The 19,520-nt window shown below is 38.8% G+C and overlaps 1 protein-coding gene across 3 annotated transcripts in view; it reads left to right on the top strand.

Moving 5' to 3' along the window:
* Nucleotides 1-8,034: 8,034 nt before the first annotated feature.
* Nucleotides 8,035-19,520, top strand: part of STK26 (serine/threonine kinase 26) — a 54,783-nt gene continuing 43,297 nt past the window's right edge. Inside the window, exons 1-2 of one of the 3 annotated variants that reach the window (XM_006082090.1) lie at nt 8,035-8,230; nt 8,331-8,481. In XM_006082090.1, coding sequence (XP_006082152.1) covers nt 8,440-8,481 — 42 coding nt within the window. In that variant the 5' untranslated portion in view covers nt 8,035-8,230; nt 8,331-8,439. The remainder of the gene's footprint in view (nt 8,231-8,330; nt 8,482-19,520) is intronic. The other 2 variants (XM_023757935.1, XM_023757933.1) reach the window with 2 other exon arrangements.

Below are 19,520 nucleotides of genomic sequence, written 5' to 3'. Positions count from 1 at the left end.
CTTTATTTTTTTAATATTCCACATATGGATAATGAAGCACTCTAAGCTCCATTCTTTATAATCACACTTCCTGGGTTCAAATCCTGGCTCCACCTCTTAATAACCATATGACCTTGGGTTGTAGGATTATCAGATTTAGCAAATAAAAATACAGGAGAGCCAGTTAAATTTAAATTTCAGATAAATAATATTTTCAATATAAATATGTCTCATGTAGAATTATCCATCACTTATCTAAAATTCAATTTTAACTGGGCATCTTATAGTTTATCTGGCAACCCTACCTTGGATGAGTTAATTTCTCGGTGCCTCAGTTTGGTCAACTGTAAAATGGGAGTGACATTATGATAGTAGTACTAAGCTCATGGAGTTCTGGTGAAGATTACATGGGAATATATGTAAATTGCAACCATTCCGAACACAGAATAAGCATTATGTAAGTGAAACTCTTATAATTAGCTAATCCTTCTATTTACATTAATATGAGTTTGGTTTGGGCTTCTGCTATAAATAGGACAATTAAATAATTACTTTATACCTCATTTACTATGTGCAGAACCAAAGTACTAGTAGAAGAGTGATACTGAAGTGAATTGTTACATACTAGTATGCTCACATAGAATACCTTATGTTTTTATTAGGAAACATGTTCAATAACCTGCACTTTACAACCCAGAAACAGTTTCTTCTGTTATTGTTCATAGAAATTACCTATCCATACAGCAATAACCTTTTTATGCTTTGAGAGTCTGAAAACATAAGAAAATATCTTTTTTATATTTATTTTACAAACTAAATCTATCCTTCACAACATAGTAAGCACTCATTTCTCTATATTTGCATAGCAGGAATCTTTATATTGACAACATGCAAAAATAACATTAAAATTTAAGAGCTGGTATATTTCAGTTTCTTGTAACACCTTAGAAAAACCCAAACACATAATAAAATGCGTTGTACAAACATTTAAAATACAATCTATTTGTATCTGCTTTCATGATCTCAGATTGTAAATGTCTACCACTATTTTCCAATTTATATGAAAGCATGATTTATCTATGTTAATTTCAAGTTGGCACTTAGCCATTTTAATGCTTACCTTCACATATGGTAAACTATAGGGATATGTGAAGTTTCATAAAAAGTCAACAGCACAGAAAGAATGGAAGAACCAGAACGGCATGAATGATTCTGAAAAACTGGAGAAATGTTAACTAAAGTTGCTGTGCACTTTCACAGCAGGCAAATATCATGGCTTTGCCAGTAATCTGTGCTTCATATTGCAATAAATTGTTCCTGTTTTTCCATGTGGAAGACACTAACTTGGCTTCATGAAACCAGGCACGCATGTCATCTCCCACCTCATTTTCTTTTGAGTGTAGGAGGGGAAATATAATACAAATTGTTCCGTTGCACAATAATCTATTTTACAGTTGCATCCAAGGAAACCATCCCAGAAAACCTGGAAAGATAGCATTCAGATCTTTTCACATAATTTATATCCTTTATTATCATGCATGCAAAGGGCAGTCTATGTATACAGGAACACAGCAGAAATATTTAGTAATACACTCTTATAGACATGAGACCAACAATTATTACTTTGAAAAAATGGTAGGCTCTCTGCAGATAGGTAGGATGTCAGTGGGCACAGGCAGCATTTGACTGGACTAAAACACAGGATCTTCTAAATAGTGATCTTCTAAATAGGAAGTGAATGTTTCTACTTGGTTTCTATTTTTTATGTTCTTTATTGACACCTTGCTATGAGGTTTCAAAGGATTTCTCTCCACAATTCTCAAATCTATGTTTGCAATCTGACTTCTGATATTTTCAATTTCTTTCTGGAGATCATCACTTAGATATCATCACTTAGGCACCTCAAACTCAGTGTACCCAGATTTAACTCCTTATCTTTCCCCCAAATCTGGTCCTCCTGTATTCCCTGGTTTAGTTCCAGGCATCAACATTTACTCATTTCCCTAAATTAGATGTCTCTGGCATTTTAAACCTCTCCCTTTGATACTGTCCACATCCAATTTATTGAATGTTGTTGATTCCACCTCCAAATCATTTCTGGAATCTATCCCTTCCTCTTTATTCTCACAGCCATTCATTTAGTTCAGTCATTCTCCTGTCCTTCTACAATGGCCTACTAATGGCCTCTTAATAGGTACCTCTGCTTCTAGTCTCTTCCATATCCAATCTATCTTTTATGTACAAACCAGAGGTTTTTGCTTGTTTGGTCGATTTCTTTTTTTTTCTTTTCCTTTCTTTCTTTCTTTTTTTTTTAATACAAATCTGAAGCAAATTCCTCACTTCTTTAAAACCATTCCGTACTTCTAGGAGCCTATGGCATTAAGTCCAGTCTTTAGAATGACATACAAGGCTCACAATCTTCTCCTTTCAAACTTTTCTCCTTCCAAACTCATTGTTGATGGATGCCTCATGTACTCTATTTCTGCCTGTTAAACCAAATAGCTAGTCCTGAAAGAAAGCTGTCATTTCTCTAAGCTAGTGGTTCATAACTAAGAGGACATATTATAATCACCTGGGAGCTGTTGTTTTCTCAATCTCAGACCTACAAAATCAGAATCTATACAAATGGAGCACAGTATCTGTATTTTAATCAGGTCATCAGGTAATGAGTGATTCACATGCCTGGTTTAGGCATTTGTTCATGTTGTTTCTTCTATCCGGAATTCCCTCTCTTCTCTACCCTCTCTCCCCATTTCTCTACTTGGCTATCTCCTACTCATTTTCAAGCCTTAGCTCAAACATCACCTCCTTTGTAAAGCCATCCAGGATCTACAGAGGTAAAATGAATTTCTCTTTTGTGCCTGTTGCTATAACATTTTTTCATATACTACTACTATAATCATGTATCATTTCCTTAAAACATATTTTTATTGATTTCAGAGAGCAAGGGAGAGGGAGTGAGAGATAGAAACATCAATGATGAGAGAAAATCATTCAGCTGCCCCCTGCAGACCCCCCACCCCACCCCACAATGCGTATCAAGCCCACAACCTGGGCATGTGCCCCGATTGGGAATCGAACCATGACCTCCTGGTTTGTAGGTCAATGCTCAATCACTAAGCCACGCCGGTCAGGCTAATCATGTATCATTTTTAGTGCTCCCTATTTTTTATTGTGTTCTCCTGTGAGAAAGCAAGCTCCTGTGTTTATTTGTATTCCCAGCCCTTAGCACAGTTCTTGGCACTGTGCTCAAGAAATATGTGAGAAGGAAAAGAAGGGAGGAGAAAGGAAAGGAAAAAAGGGAAATGTGGTGTGGCCTAGGTTGGCTCTGGGGTCCAAGTGAAAATATGAAAAGACATTCTGTCTTCTATTTCTTAGCAAAAATCCCCTGTTACCGTCTATAGTTGGATCCTATGGAGGTTCCCATGGTATAATATATTAAATTTTAACTAATCTTAAAATATCTATTTAGCACAGTGGAAAAAATGAGTAGGGTGGAAGCTTTGCTTGTCTACAATGTTGAGTTTCTGCCCCAGAAACTTCTGGTAGTCCCTGATAACAGTCCTGTAAGGGGTGCCTGTTACTCCCCTGCTCTGTTCATGTTCTTTTGAGTACAGCAGTAATATGAGAGCTTTTACCACAGTGACAGAACTTCAGCAAGCAAGTTGAAGGGTGGTAATTTTACACAACTGCCTTTCTTAGAGGTCCTGGCAACAACTTCCTTTTCCTCAGTGTGAGCTGATGGCATAGTCACTTCCTATTTGGTCTCAACTGCCAGTTTTTTTCCTGTTTTTAACTGCCACCTTTGACTAGAACTGTTTTCTTGAGAAGCCTACAAATTAAAGAACAAGTGGTCAATTCAAGACATTTTAAAAAGTTAATTCAGAGGGGAAAATATCACCCAAATTGTTTGCTTAGCATCATTTCATGGAAGCACATGAAAGGTTCTCCTGTGACTAAAAACTGCACACTGAAGAGCAAAAAGAAGTTACCTGACTTCATTACAAGGAGTCTAGTCACCCAAAGACTCTGTTCTAAGAAACTCCCCAGTCTCTTCATGTCCCTCCTTGGCAACACAAAACTATCATTATGGGATGACTGGTGTACAGACAGTGGTTTTGTCACCACTGAAGCAACTATGAGTACATTTAGGCTTCTGAAGGCTTACCTTGGGCCCACAGCATTTAAAGATCAACAGTGCAATTCTGTGAGAGTTTAAGCAGGCAGAAAACTGAAACCAGGAAGATTCTCTTAACATTTCATCTTTTGACTCTTACCTCTACATCTGAATGAAATTGTCTGGACCATCTTTTCCTCTCTCAGTTTTGCAACCAATTTGTAAAGGCAAGAAATTATGAGCGCCTCGATTTTTTTGGTCACTAAATGCAAATATTTCGAAGTGAGTAAGCATATATGTAAAGAAATGTTATAAGCAGGAAACCACCTAAGCAGCATCTGCTTCCCCCCCACCTCCTCTGTTGCTCTATTCACCTCAGTAACATCAGGAAGTAAAGTTAGCAAGAAAAATTTTGTTATAAAATTGTTTTGTTGTTTTAAATTATACTTTGGTATTGTGCAATCCCAAAAAGGTGCAAGGTTACTCAGGAGAAGCAATCACATAGGTTTAATGCTCCTTCACCAAGAATCGATTCAATAGGTTTTCCCTGGGGATGCTTTGCTAGAACAATAGCAAGGATACAACATCTGCAAGAACTATTATATCATGGTTTCCAATTTGATACCCACAGAGAGTAAAGAGGAGATCTGAGGCATCAAACATGCATAGATAGATAGATTGATAGATAGATAGATAAAAGGGACTCTTAAATGTTGTCCTTCCAAATGTTAGTAGAGTCCAGTAACTTTAATGAAAATATTCTTATGACTGGATCATGAGCTTCTAGAATTACTCAGATAAGTTCCTTTAGTTTTAAATAAACAGATAATTAAAAGAAATCCAAATGACTGTATCAATTTGCTCTTAAACTTCATACATTTATATAATTTGTACACTCAAAGTAGTTATTAGGCTCAAAATATGAAAGTCCAAAATGTGAAAACCCACCTTTAAATTTTGTAAAGTGGAATAAGAAGTCAAATTTATCTCAATTAGGTATCACATTTGAATGTTCCTAGCTAATGCCTGGTACATTAGAATATGCTCCATGATTAAACATTTTTTAAACAAACCATTACATTTTCTTAAAGTTATTTTCTGTTCAATATTAGTTTTCATTAAGTAGTATTCACTCTTTGGGGCAGGTGATCTTTGATTTAATACAAAAGTAATATAAAAATACTACTTTGTTTCCAGTACCCCCTTGATGCAGCCCAGTATCTTGTGGGTTTTGTTATTGTTGTTTTGGAAGAAGAACAGCCACCACATTGAACTGAAATCCTCAGGGAACAGTAATCCCTAAGTCTATTTCTTGGCTAGTGACCCCTAATGCAAAGAGTGTGAAACATGGATTTTCAAACCTTGGAACCATTGACATTTTGGGCTGGGTAATCCATTGTTGTGAGGGCTGTCATGTGCATTGGAGGATGGTTAGTAGCATCCCTGGCCTCTGCCCACTACAAGTATCACCCTGTCCTAGACACTGAGGATACAGCGATGATCCAAACTGACAAGAATGTTGCCCACTGAGTGTTGGCATCCTACCTGAATAATTCTTATGTAAGAGAAGTTGGAACTCTGGCCTCAGGGACCTAATAATCGTGTTAAGCAAACTAAACAAATGAAATGCATAAAATAAGAGCAAAACTACAATGTGAGTGCTGCTTCCACTGACATGCAATAGGAGAAATTTGAGGGAGGGCATGGAGCAACAAGGAAGCCTCAATGGGGAGGGGATTTGAGATGAGCCTTACCTGATGGAACTTGATTCAGACCCTTGTTACTCAAAGTGCGGTCTAAGGATCAGCAGTATTGACACCACCTAGAACTTGTTAGCAATGCAGAATCTCGGGCTCACTCCACAGTTGCTAAGTGAAAATCTGCACTTTAAAGATAATCCCAGGGAATTTCTATGGACATTTAAGTTTAGGTCACACTGCAGGTTTCTTGTCAGTGTGGCATTATTAAGTGTATGCTGAGCTAGTGGAAATAGAGACTGGATTGGGGACTATCATCATATTAGAAGTAGTGAGGGCCTGGACTTGGGAAACAAGGAGTAAGGGAAATACAATTATATTTTTTATCATCTGAATGGATAAGAAAATGTGGTGTATATACATTAAATGAAATATTACCCACCCATAAAAAGGATGGGAATCCTGCCATTTGCAACAATATGAATGGATCTTGAAAGCATTATGCTTAAATGAAATAAATCAGACTGAGAAATACAAATATGTGGAATCTAAAAAATACCAAATTTAGACAGAGAGTAGAGTAGATTGGTGGTTGCCAGGGGCAGGAGATGAGGGAAATTGGTGAAGGTGGTCAAAGGGTACAAGCTTCCAGTTATAAGATAAATAAATTCTGGGGATCTAATGTACAGCACAGTAACTATAGTTAACAATACTATTTTGTATACTTGAAATCTGCTAACAGAATAGATCTTAAAAGTTAGAGGTACCTGTGTTTTAATTCCAAGCTTTACCACTTCTTAATTGTGTGAAATTTTACATCAAATTATTTAACCTGCCCAGCCAGGATGACTTAGTGGTTGAGCTTTGACCTATGACCCAGGAGGTCATTGTTCGAATCCTGGTCAGGGCACCTGCCTGGGTTGTGGGCTTGATCCCCATTGTGGAGTGTGCAAGAGGCAGCTGATCATTGATTCTCTCTCATCATTTATGTTTCTCTCACTCACTCTTGCTTCCTCCCTGAAATCAATAAAAAATATTTTTTAAAAATAAAATTATTTAACCTCACTGAGCCTTTTTAAAAAGTCTGTAAAATGTGTGTGTGTCAGGGGTGGGGGCTATATGACCTCAGAGGGCCCTTGTAAAGATTCAGCAAGGTAACACTTATAGTATTTAGCAGTCTTTGGTATAAAGACAATGACATTCATTAATAATAATTTTGAAAACCATAATAGGCTATCTTTCGAGAAAGATTCAAAAGGAACAAAAGGAATATTGAGTGTCTATAGAGCCCCAACATTATGTTGTGTACAGACCTATAACAACTTTCAAGACAGGGAATTTCATCCTCATTTTAAACTAGCACTTGGATATTACATTTTTAAAATATAGGTAACCCCTGTGGGTTCTCAGAGGTCCCTTCAGAAGGAGATTCCTGTAATTGTTATTATCATTGTTACTGTTATTATTAGGGTACTCTCAAACGAGCTTTACTCCCTCTTGGAGTGGAACCTAACATGGGGTGAGGCAGGGAGTTGCTAAAACCACTGCTGTGTATGCTGAGTTCAGTAATATGTACTGCTGCTGATCCAATCTCATTTCCCATACCTCTATTATTCTCATTAAAATTTCTGCAGATGAATCATCTGTTTTCTAACTTACCTCTCTCTTACACCTGCAGAATTTGTGGTGAAGAGAACCCCTAGTCTGGCTGCCCCCCACCAAATGATAGCACAAGAGGTAGGGGTAGCCTCAGATTTAAGTCACCTGAAGCATGTCTGGGGGCAGGGAATCCGGAAAGCAGGAGAGTGGCTATGGATCTGCCCCAAGGCGTGAGGGCCCCAAGCTGGGGATACCGGACTCCGGGACTAGGCAAGGGTCCGCTAAATCGGTGGCTCTCTGTCCCCCCACCCTTGACCAGATCAGGATGCCAACACTCCCCAAGTTTCAACTCAAGAGGTCTCCCAGGCTTCGTGTGCCCCAGCCTTGCACGCCTGCCTGCAACGTGGCCGCGTCTGGGACGTCCTCTTACTCCCAGAGTCACCCAAACTCTTCCATTCTTTGTCCAGGCCGAGCTGTGTTCCAGGTGCCCCAGTCCCTGGGTTCTCCCCTCCGCGTGTCTGGAGAGTCTCCACCCTCTCAGGCTCCAGCAACCCCAGGCAAACCCCTTCACGCAGAGTCTTAGCTCTTCTGACACCGCCCGGCTGTGGGGCGGGGGCAGGGCCAGTGGTGGAACCGCCCCCAACCGCCTCCCGGGCCAGCCCAGCCGAGCGGGCGGGTAGCTGGGGCGCCTCCACCTCCTCTTCCTAAAGCGGCGAGGCGCAGACGAGCGGCATCACTGGAGCCCAGGTCCCAGCCACCGCCACACACAGCGCCCCGAATTAAGGAGTAGGAGCACCAGCAGAGGCGGCGGCAACAGCGGCCGGGGGGCGCCACAAAGGTAGACTGAGTCCCAGGGAGTCCCGCGGCGAAATGCCCACCTCCCAGCCCGTGGCCGCGCGCCACTAGCCCAGTAACCCCACTTCTGTGTGTCCTTCCAGGCCCGGGTCGAAAAGCCTGGGAGGGCCGCAGAGCTACCCCTGGAGGAGGAGCCAGTCCCAGCCCAAGGCGCCACCAGCACAGAAGCCGTGCGGAGCAGCAGTCGCTTTCATGGCCCACTCACCGGTGGCTGTCCGAGTGCCCGGGATGCAGGTGAGGAAGCCCAGGCCGCCCCCGGCACCCACGTGACTGCCTGGGCGCGCTCCGCTTTGGGCACTGGCCTTGAGGCGGCCCCAGGGCTCCCCTGAAGGCAGGGCCGGCGCTCTGGCCAGGTGACCTGGGCATTGGGCTCTAAGTGTTTTCTGGTGTTCAGGCTCGGCGGTGCACTGTGCTGGGAAGGCGGGGAAGGACTGGGGCGCTCGTCGATGTCGGGATGGGGGTCGGTTATAAAAATAGGCCAGAGTGAGACACCTGCGCCTGCTGAGGGTGGTACCCTTGGCACTGGAGGAGGGAGAACTTAACTTGGGAAAGACGGAGGTGCCTCCGAATCTGTGGGATAAAACGCAAGTTGTGCCTACTCCTCCCCTTCCCCCCCCCCCCCAACACATACAAGTTGGGGCGGAGCAAGACTAGGGGGTGTTGTTGGCAGCGACATTGAATTGGGCTCTTCCTGTGTGCATAGAGTGAAGAGCGAGGTGACTTCGTTTCCCTTTTTGGTGCAGCTTAAAGGCGAAGTTGTATCTCGCTCCCCCACCTGGCCCAACCCATAGTTCGGTGTGAGAAATGCAGGATCCCATATCAGAGTCACCTAGGAGATGACTCTCTAGCCCCCTCCTCTGCCTTTCCCACAAGATGACTGTTGCATGTGGTTAAAGGAAGCTTTTTGTACTGGATAAGGGACTGTTGCATGGGACCCAACTTCTTACTGGAGATCTACCCAGCCCACTTATTATATTTTCATTTTATTAAAGAAGAAATAGCTATATCCATACTTTTTATGCTATTACTGTTTTTAATCGGTGCATTTCAAGCTATCTTCTAAATGTTATCCAAGTCTACTAACTTTTAAGCATTCACGTTTTATTTTTTCCTTTGTCACATAGCCTAAACAACCTACTGATGAATAGAGACCAGAAACACTAAAGCCTCAGTCTCTCATTATCTTCTAAAAATGTGAAAGCAAACTTTTTCCAAGTTCAAAAATTTTTTTCATTATTAAATAGCTTATATTTCATTAGGGCCTCAATGTACTGCTAATTGATGCATGAAATTCATCTTTTTTTTAAAAGCAATCGGTCACATTTTATACACGATCACAAAAAAAGTTATTTTTAAGATACTCCCCCCCCAAAAAATGACTGTTTGTGTTAGACATATATCTAATCTAAGGGCTCCAGTGTGTCCTAAGCACCAGGCCATTTAGCTGAATAAAGTATAGAGCAAGTCTAAGTTGAGTCCCAGGAAGTCCGTGTGTATTTAATGAAAATGAGAGGAAGAAAAGGGGAAAATAAGAAATATTAGGGCTTCTAAAAAGGTTAATCCATTCAAGCTTTACAAAATGCCCCCCCCATTTTTTTTTCTTTTCAAGACACCCCCTCATCCCTCCCGCTTTCCCCCATGGGCCCTGCCCCACACCCCATTCATTCAGTTCTGCCTTTGATTGTATTAAGGGAATTAGTAGTTTGCAACACTACAGTTTTGCTCTGTCTGATGTGGAAGAAAGTGTGAAGATTTTCTCACAGTACCCTTTTTTCCACTATGTGGAGAGAAGATCTTTACAGAGGTAGTTTGTCTCCGAGGGTTTCCAAGCTTTTCTCTCCACTGTGTGCTGGAGAGTCTGCTTGTATTTGTCACCAGAGTGAGTGCCTCCCCTTCACCAAGTTTGTGATTATGAAAAACTCTGTGTGCTGGAAAAATCTGTGTACTAAGGAGAAAATAGTGTCTGGGGTTTTTTCGTTTGTCTTGACTTTATTTGATTTATATGGTTTCTGGTCCTTATTTGATTTGTCTTTATTTGATTTATATGGTTTAGGAACTGCTTGCTGTTCAGTATTTCTTACTGCTCCCAGCTTTGTTGAATTATCAGAGTTCCCTATCTCTGGAATTTCTAAATGTTAATTAAAATGGTTTAGAATGTGAATCATGTATTTTAAATGACAAATTCTATCTTTCACTTTACGCCTTCCCAAAGTTGTGATTACTTTGTTCAACTAATTTGGAGAGGGCAATCATCTCAATATTAGCAAAGAAGAGAAAAATATTTTTTGTCACTTTCTCTGTCTTAATAAAAATGGTAAATTCTTAACTTCTTATTTCCATTTTCTTGTATAGGTGGTTTTTAAGCATTTGGTGCAACACAAATGTTTTCCACAGTTAAAATTGTACAGTACTCTAAAAATAAATTTGACGGCGTGCAGTGTGGCTTGAGCCTAGATTTCTTTTACTATTCTTTTGTTCAAAAATATTGCGGATGAGATGCAGAAATATATCATGAGCTTTTGAAATTCCCCTAGAGTTTTGTTAAAGAGTTAGGAGTAACTTTTAGACCTTTAGACTAGTAAGAAAACTTGGATTAGCCATGTGTTCTTGAAATTAATGTATAGTAAGTATTTCCACAAATCAGGATGAAGTGGTCGCCTGGCCTATAACTTTTTAACAGTTTATTTTAGAGAATTATGAAGATTGATGGAAAAAATGATTTTTCCAGAAATAAAAACAAAATTACTTTATCCACAGTGTTTTTCTCCCCCTCACCCCCCGCTCCAGGAGAGACGTGAAGTAGAAGCTGAGCTACCTGTTCTATCACTTAAGACTTCCAGCATTCCTGACTTTCAAACAAAGAAATTTCTGTTGCGACTAGTTTAAAATAGAAAAGAAACTTGGAGTGACGAAAGAAAACCCAGGATTTGGTCCAGTTTAAACTCTTCCTTATGAATTAGTTATTCAAACTCATTGTTGATATTTCTTAATATTGTGGTAATGAACATTTTTGCCACATTACACCAAATGTCGAGGATATGAATTTTTTGTATTTAATTTGTGCTTTACTTCTTTAGTATATAACTAAAGGAATTTTCCATGCCAGGAGCTAAACTCTTGAAAAAATATTTAAAGCACAGCTTTTTTTATAGCACAACTTTAAAAAAAATGAGCCAATAAACCTGTTTCTTTCCACTGAAATATTTACTCTTTAATGATTTAAAACATGTTTTTTTCTTTGAAGTTTTTAGTTATAAATCATACTTAAGTTTAAGTTATTTCCCCTCTTAGAACCTGCATTGGTATTTCTAAAGACAAGTATTCTACACTGGTTGTTAAATATTTTATAAAATGTAAGTAGGAGAATAAAGTTAAATGCTGAATTGGAGTACTGTTATGTTGTGTTTATGTTATTTCTCTTGTGAAATAATTTTTAAGTTCTTGCTAAAGAATTTAAAAATTAGCTTTCATGTATCTTTAAATGGGATCAAGTTGGTACTATTTTTGAATGGTTTGAGCTTTGAGGTTTGAGATGGAAATGATGTTTAAGGATTAATGAACACTTTATTGAAGGCTTCTAAGAGGTAGAAAACATTGGCTTGCATTGGTGAACTTAGTTACTGGGTTCTGGGAAGGATACAGAAGTATATATACTAAATGCTCTCTACCTTTGAAAATCTTACAATGTTGTCAGGGAGTTAAATCTAACACATGAAATATCAACTAATGCAAAATATGTGATACATACTCTATAATAGAATTTTCTGAGTGGAAGAGTTGAAGATTTACAGATGATAAACTGACCCCAAAGGATTGTTGTTAGGATCTATATTGGGGAAAGCATTTCCAAGCAGAGAAAAATTCTGAGAAAATGCTTGTAGACAGGGAAGGGCACACCTGCCAAGTATGTGTGTGCACACAATCTTTGAGAGTGGGATAAAATCACTTGGACTATGATGAAGAATTCCTCTAGAGAAATAATAGAAGGTAAAATTGGAAAAAATTATTAGGTCCAGATTATAATGGTTCTTGACTTCTAAGGAAGGATTTTGGCCTTTGGACTAGCCATTATGCATTTCTGAATAAGGGAGATGCAATGAACAAAGTTATATATAGGAAGAGCAACCTCAACATTGGATGAATGGGTGACCTGGAGAATTGAGAGACTTGAGGCCATTTGATCTACTGAGGCTATTTCAGTGGGACAATCATGTATGTCCAGATGCAATGGACCTTGTATTACCTGCCTTCCATATGCCTAATACTATGAAGAAAAAATATATGATTACCAGATTTAATAATTAGCCAGTTAAAGAAAGAGGAATATAAACTTTTGTGGTGTCTAATATGGGGAACTGGGAGAATTATGATATATCTTAAATAATTAGAAAGTCATGGAGAAGAGCCAGATCTAGTAGGAAGTTAGTGATTTCTGTTTAAGGGGAAATATCTTCAATTTAAGTATGGTTTATAACTGAAAACTTCAAAGAAAAACATGTCTTACATCATAAAAGAGTAAATATTTGAGTGGAAATAGGTTCGTTGCTTTACTTTTTAGTTTCTGTTAGGTTTGAGGTAACAATGGGATGACAAAGTTAAAATATAGAACACATCTATTATCTTGACTGTGGTGATGGTTTCACACATGCATGCTTATGTCCAAACTCATCAAATTGTATACATTTTTGTATATCAATATGCCTCAATTAAGCTGTTTTCAAAAAATGTTCAGCAAATACTTGAAAATGTAGGTTTGATGCTTTAGTCATTTATCACACGTTTACTAAGCATTTACTATATGCCAGTCTCTTTTCTTGAAACTGAAGAATATGAGCCACCAAGGACGGAGAGGGTCATAATGACAGAGAGAATGTTTAAGTGAGGGCACTCATGAGATAGGAAGTATAGGTGAAGGACCAGCTTGTAAGGAAAGGACCAGTGACTTTAAGGTGCATGGGAGGAAGAGAAAATGTGTCAGGATCCAGAGGGAGTTAACTGAGGGGAATTCCTTAACTTTCACTCTCATCATGAAACCTAAATTGGAGAAAAGGATTTTGGTTTGGTGCCAGAATCTAGTATGTGAAGTTCTAACCCTCCCTTGTACCTTCCAAAGGTAATAATCAGTTTTGCAATTTGAGGTAAAAGTGGAAAGCATTGCCTTGCATTGATTAAACTCAAACCATTGTCCTAGTTGGTGAGTGGTTGATACAGAGATGTTGAATATGCTAATGATAATGGCAGAAGATCATCTGGGACAGGATAATTCAAGACAACTGTTAGCTGGGAAAGTTGGGGGTGGTTAGAAAGTATGGTGTCAGGGGGCTAGAGGCTATAGGAAGAGTGAACAGTAATTAGGTGTGGTATGACATGTGCCTTGAACACTAATCAGGGTCTAGAAATGGCACTTGACAACAAAGGTCCATCATCTACCTCCCTTGCTTGAGTCATAGAAAATGAGAGAATATTTTTAGAAGGTGTTTGAGAAACATTGAGCATTGTGATACTGTGTTTTTTTTATTCTGGCTTTCATTTATTTAGTGACCTTGAACAAATTATTTATGAAATGAGGAATAATAAAAGCTAAATTTCCTTTGCCTCAAAGAAATGTTATTAAGATGTATTAACTATCATTTGTAGAATATATTTTAAGCTCCTTTATAAAATTTATGATGTATATGGACAGTTAATCCTGCCAAGCAATGTTTTCATGTCATTATTTTATCTATCCTTTGTGCGATAACCCACATTTTTTGAAATCCAGTACCCCTCCATACACATACACATGCCATTACCACCACCAGGCCCCAAATCCTCTGCTCAACTTTCCAGACATTCTGTTATCTGGCTCCTTGCTACATATATAAACTTAGTTATCACTACTTTTCAATAAGAAATCCCTTTTTGCCCTAGCTGGTTTGGCTCAGTGGATAGAGAGTTGGCCTGCAGACTGAAGGGTCCCGGGTTCAATTCCGGTCAAGGGCACATGCCCAGGTTGCAGGCTTGATCCCCGGTGGGGGTCATGCAGGAGGCAGCCAATCAATGATTCTCTTTCATCATTGGTGTTTCTATCTTTCTCTCCCTCTCCCTCTCTAAAATCAATAAAAAAAATATTTTTAAAAAAAGGAAAAAAAAATCCATTTTGTTATACTATGCCAGTTACAGTTTAGTAATCACTGACGGACAAAATCCTACCTGATATTCAGGGTCTTCATCTTACTTTCTCCATGAACGTTCTCTGAATGTTCCAGGCTACTGAAATCTCTATTTCCAAGCACCTATTTTATCTATTGATAGATTCGACAACTCAGTCCTTGATTTATATGCTGCCTTAGATTTTGTCTAATTATATATGTTATACTTGTCTTCCAAACTAGGTTGTAAATTTCTTAAAGGCAAGGACTATTAGGTATGAATTATATGTAAAAGTGTTGGCTGAGTGCAGTATAGATTAGACTTTTCTAACTTTTTTCCATTCTGTTTCTTTAAGTATACATATTGTGTGATGTTTAAATTATTGTAGTTCATAAAGGCTTGTCTATATGTACACAATGTAGATTTTTTCTACTTATTGAAATGATTTTTATGTATTATATGTATTATATCTAAGAAAATATACTTGTAAATAATCAGCTATTCACACAAAAGCTCTCATTCCCTTACCTTCCAAGGCCTTTGAGGGAATAAGGAGCCTCATTGCTTTCTGTAACTAGGGCTGATTCCAGACAAATTTGTGTCTTTGGGAGAAAAAGAACCTCTTGTACCTGCCCTCTGTTTCCACCCCTCCAAAACAAACAAATAAAAAAAGAAACTACATTTCTCTCTCAGCTGTCACATTAGAAAAGTTTGATAAATTTCATTCATAGTAAGGTGTTTTTGATGAATGACTTAGTGTATGACTTCTCCCATGGATGTTCATATTTTACAGGGAATAGTGCCTTTAAAAAAGGAAATTTAATAGTAAATTTTGGACAGCTTAATGATCATTTTTGACTGAATGATGTCTTTTGAAAGAGTGGTAGTTTTACTCGTTTTATTTGTTGCTAGAAAAATGGGATTAGGAGAACAAAAATTAACACCAATATTAAGTGTGATGCAACAAACTCCTTTTCATTTTTCATCACTAAGTCCCAAAGACTTTCCACCACAGGAACATATAAAACAACGTGTCTCTGGAGGAATGCCATGTGGTAACTCATTTTTAAAAGAACAAAAAATCAATAAAATATACTCAAATAACATTTTGACTGCATCTGAAGTACATTGCTCATATGGTTGCCTGCCATTTTAGACTAAGGTGTTATATGGTAGGGACAACATCTTTGAATTAATGCTTATAGAAATCAAACATTTTCAAAAGATATCGACTAATTCCTCTCAACAATACTATGAAATAGGAAGAGTTATCCAATAGGAAAAGGCCTTCAAATGTGGATTTAAAAACAAAATAGCAAATTGCTGGCCAACTCTAACCACCATTCTCTTTGTTGCCCCTTCCAAAAATTTCATATAATTGAGGAATTATATGATTATATGTGGATCACCTGACTTGCACATTCAAAGAAACTAGGAAACCTAGTACAAAGGAGATCCTATCTCCTCTATTTCTGCCTGTCTCTCCCCACCACTTCTCACTAGCATTTACCTCACTGGAGATAGAGGTACCCTCCCCTTCAACCTTTTCTGGACTTGTTCCAGCATTTTCCTGACAGCATCCCACTGGGCTTTCCTTTCCTTCATTTATCATATGGTCATGGATTAGAATGATCCATGTCCTAAAATGGCAGATTAGCCAATTGGTCTGACATAGCTCTGGATATTCTAGCAAAATAAGAACAAAATTATGGTTCATACTTCTTTTGGACTAGAGTAAGCAAAATTGTAGACAGCTCAGATGAAAGAGTTGAAAATATTCTAATTTTATATTTAAGTGTCCACTTCTTTCTGGTCAAGTAACTTAAAAAATGTGCTGTTAAGGAAATCAAAAAAAATATGTTTTTGTCTTTTTCTTATGAAAAATGTTTACAGAAAAACTTTTCAACCTTTCTTTGTGATACTTGTACAGAGATTGTGTTCTTAGTGATTTTTTTCCAAGCCCCTTTCATCTGTTTAAAAAAAGTAAGGAAAATAAATATGTAAAACTCTATTAGTTTAAAATGCAAAGGACTGAAAAAAAATATGGATTCAAATCCACCATCGTTGGATTTTTCAATTTGTTTATTACAGAACAATAGAGTGTGTTGCTGAAGAATAACGGTTGCTTTGAATTATAGAAACAGCTTACCACTATCATCTTAATGAAGTTTTCCTGGATATGAAATCCATATCACACTAGATGTGTTAGGGAATTTCTAAGCACACTAGTGAATTACTCTACCAGGTTTCAAGAGTGCCTAGTAACACAATCCTAGGAGTGAATTTTTGGCAGGTGGAAGAAATACTTCAAGAACATCTAGACAATCCAGATTTTTCTTTGAAAATGCATTTTTTGAGTCATGTGGTTAGTGCCTTTTTATCCTCTCCCCCAGCTTTCCATTAAACCATTGGCTTTGGACATATCATTTTGCAGTATATTATATCAAACTGGGATTTAATTCGTTGATGCAGAATAGTATAAATAACACAACAGTGGGTGATGGGGAAGGGATGAGCAACATAGATAATTAGGTGGGGTATAAGTTGTTATTAATGCAAGAAATTTGGTGGAAGCTGAGCCAATAGGAATCATAGTCATAATTTCTTCCCAAAGCCTCTGCCTCATGATTATGTCTGCCCACTATAGCTAGGAAAGTTTCTCGACTCTCTGGTCTCAATTTCCTGCTGCCAGCCTTAACTTTAAGCAGAAGCACAAAAGAAACCAATCAGCAAACCATGCACATATGCTACTAAGTATGGTGATAGAAAGTATAACTTTGACCTCTGTGGTTAAGGAGGGTATAGTCAGTGTGTCTGGCAGCTTCAGGGAAAGAAGCATATTTCAAATGTATGCTTTTTAAATGATACTGACCTAATGGGAAGGACAGTTAGCAAACTCGTTAATTAGGGTCCTGTTTGCTTCTCTAGTTTTAGTTCAAATCCTTTGTTTCAATTTAACTCTGAGCCTTCCCATATGCCTGTCAGTAAGTAATAATATATTGACTTTCCCACGTTGGACACTGGTGATTCAGGTTTAATGTTTTTCATGCTTAGTCTGCATGAAATAATGGTGTGATTTAAACTAGAAAAGTATTTGCAGCAAAATTTGGAAGGTCTACTTTGTATAGAATGAGGTGCTCAATGTCTATCTTTGAGATACAAAAAGTATAAAAGTCCCTAACCTCAAGAAGTTTATACTATAACTAGAGGCCAGGTGCATGAAATTTGTGCACGGGTAGGGTCCCAAGGCCTGGCTGGTGATCAGGGCCAATCAGGGCCTTCTGGCTGCTGGCCGGGGTCTCCCTCCCCTGGCTGCTGGCCATTGGCCAGGACCTTCCTTCGTTCCACACCACCCCCTGGTAGTCAGCGCACGTCATAGTGAGCAATCAAACTCCCGGTCAAACTCCTGAGGGGACATTTTGCATATTAGCCTTTTATATATATATATAGATTATATATATAGATTGGAGAAACTAGACATGGGTACATATAGAAATCTAAGAACACAGAGCAATAGTGATGAATTCCAAATAGGATAGAAACTGCCATAGAAGCATTCCAAGGAAGACTGGACTAAGGAAAATAACTCTCATTTACGGAGTACTTTTCTGCTAGGTACTCATGCTTTATACCACTGCACTACATTGCTTCTAGCCTTCAACAGACCCTTAAAGGGGAATGCAAGATAGATAAGAGAAAAGGACAAAGAGCACACACAAGGTTCTTTCTATAACAGAGGTTTGAGGTAGGTGCTTATTGCCATGAACTGATAGGACCAAATTATGAAAGGCCTTGAATTCCAGACAGTTTATTTAATCCTGTCTACAACAAGGAGTTTTTCAGCAAGAAAGTAAACTGATGAGATCAATTTTTTTGTTTGTTTGTGTGTTTGTTTGTTTTTGGAGATTGCATTAGGCTTCCAACCCAACAGGCTAGGTTAGAGAAGTGGAAGGCTATATATAATATGCAAATATTGTAATAGCTCAGGCTGTAGAAATAAGGATTTTAATGTGGGGCAGTGATGGACAAACTTGAGCATACACAATTACCACCTAGAGCAGCAGTTCTCAACCTGTGGGTCGCAACCCCTTTCGGGGTCGAACAACCCTTTCACAGGGGTCGCCTAAGACCATTGGAAAACACATATATAATTACATATTATTTTTGTGATTAATCACTATGCTTTAATTATGTTCAATTTGTAACAATGAAATTGTGGGTCACCACAACATGAGGAACTGTATTAAAGGGTCGTGGCATTAGGAAGGTTGAGAACCACTGACCTAGAGGGTTTGTTAAAACAAAGATTGCCAGGCCCCAGATCTAGAATTTCTGATTCAGTAGGTTTGAAGTGGGGTCTTGAATTTGCATAACTTATAAGTTCCCAGATGTTCTGCTGGTCTGAGGATCACTCTGAGCACCACTCAAGGAAGACTAACACCTTGGTGACTAATTCAATATGGAAAGGGGAGAAATTTGATGGGAGAGTAAAGACTCAAAGATATGGCTGAGTTTGAAAGAAAATTGGTTCATTTTTAGAAATGTTGACTTTTAAGTGCCACACATCCCAGCAGAAGTAATTAGTTACAGGTTTGTTCAAGAGTGAAGATTGATATTGGAGGTGCTGCATGGAAATAGATAGATGAAATTGTGAGAAATAAAAATAACATGATTTCTGCTCTAGCTGGTGTTTCTCAGTGGCTAAAACATTGGCACTCCCTTCCACTCTCTCTAAAATAAATAGATAAACAAATCCTATATAATAAAAGCCTAATATGTAAATTGACTGAACAGCAGAAAACAGGCGGAACAATGGGTCGCTAGATGCACACTGACCACCAGAGGGCAGACGCTCAATGGAGGAGCTGCCCCCTGCCCGCAGGCCCCAGGCCAGCCAAGGTGGGTGCTAGCAGGGGCCCCTCGATTACCCCACTGGTCGCTCCACAGGTCGGCCCTGATCACTGGCCAGGCTAGGGATCCTACCCGTGCACAAATTTCGTGCACCGGGCCTCTAGTAAGTAAGTAACATAACATAACGTGCTTTCCAATTATCATTCTAAGAGGCCAAGCTCAACATTGTGTTAAATTCTACAACTTCCAAAATCTCGGTCACCCATCAACTTCTGTTTCTTTGATCCAGG

This window comes from Myotis lucifugus, unplaced genomic scaffold (genome assembly GCF_000147115.1).
Source record: "Myotis lucifugus unplaced genomic scaffold, Myoluc2.0 scaffold_2, whole genome shotgun sequence".
In the NCBI taxonomy this organism is placed as follows: Eukaryota; Metazoa; Chordata; class Mammalia; order Chiroptera; family Vespertilionidae; genus Myotis; species Myotis lucifugus.
The sequence above is the reverse complement of the archived record's forward strand: the minus strand, read 5'-3'. Positions and strand labels throughout refer to the sequence as shown.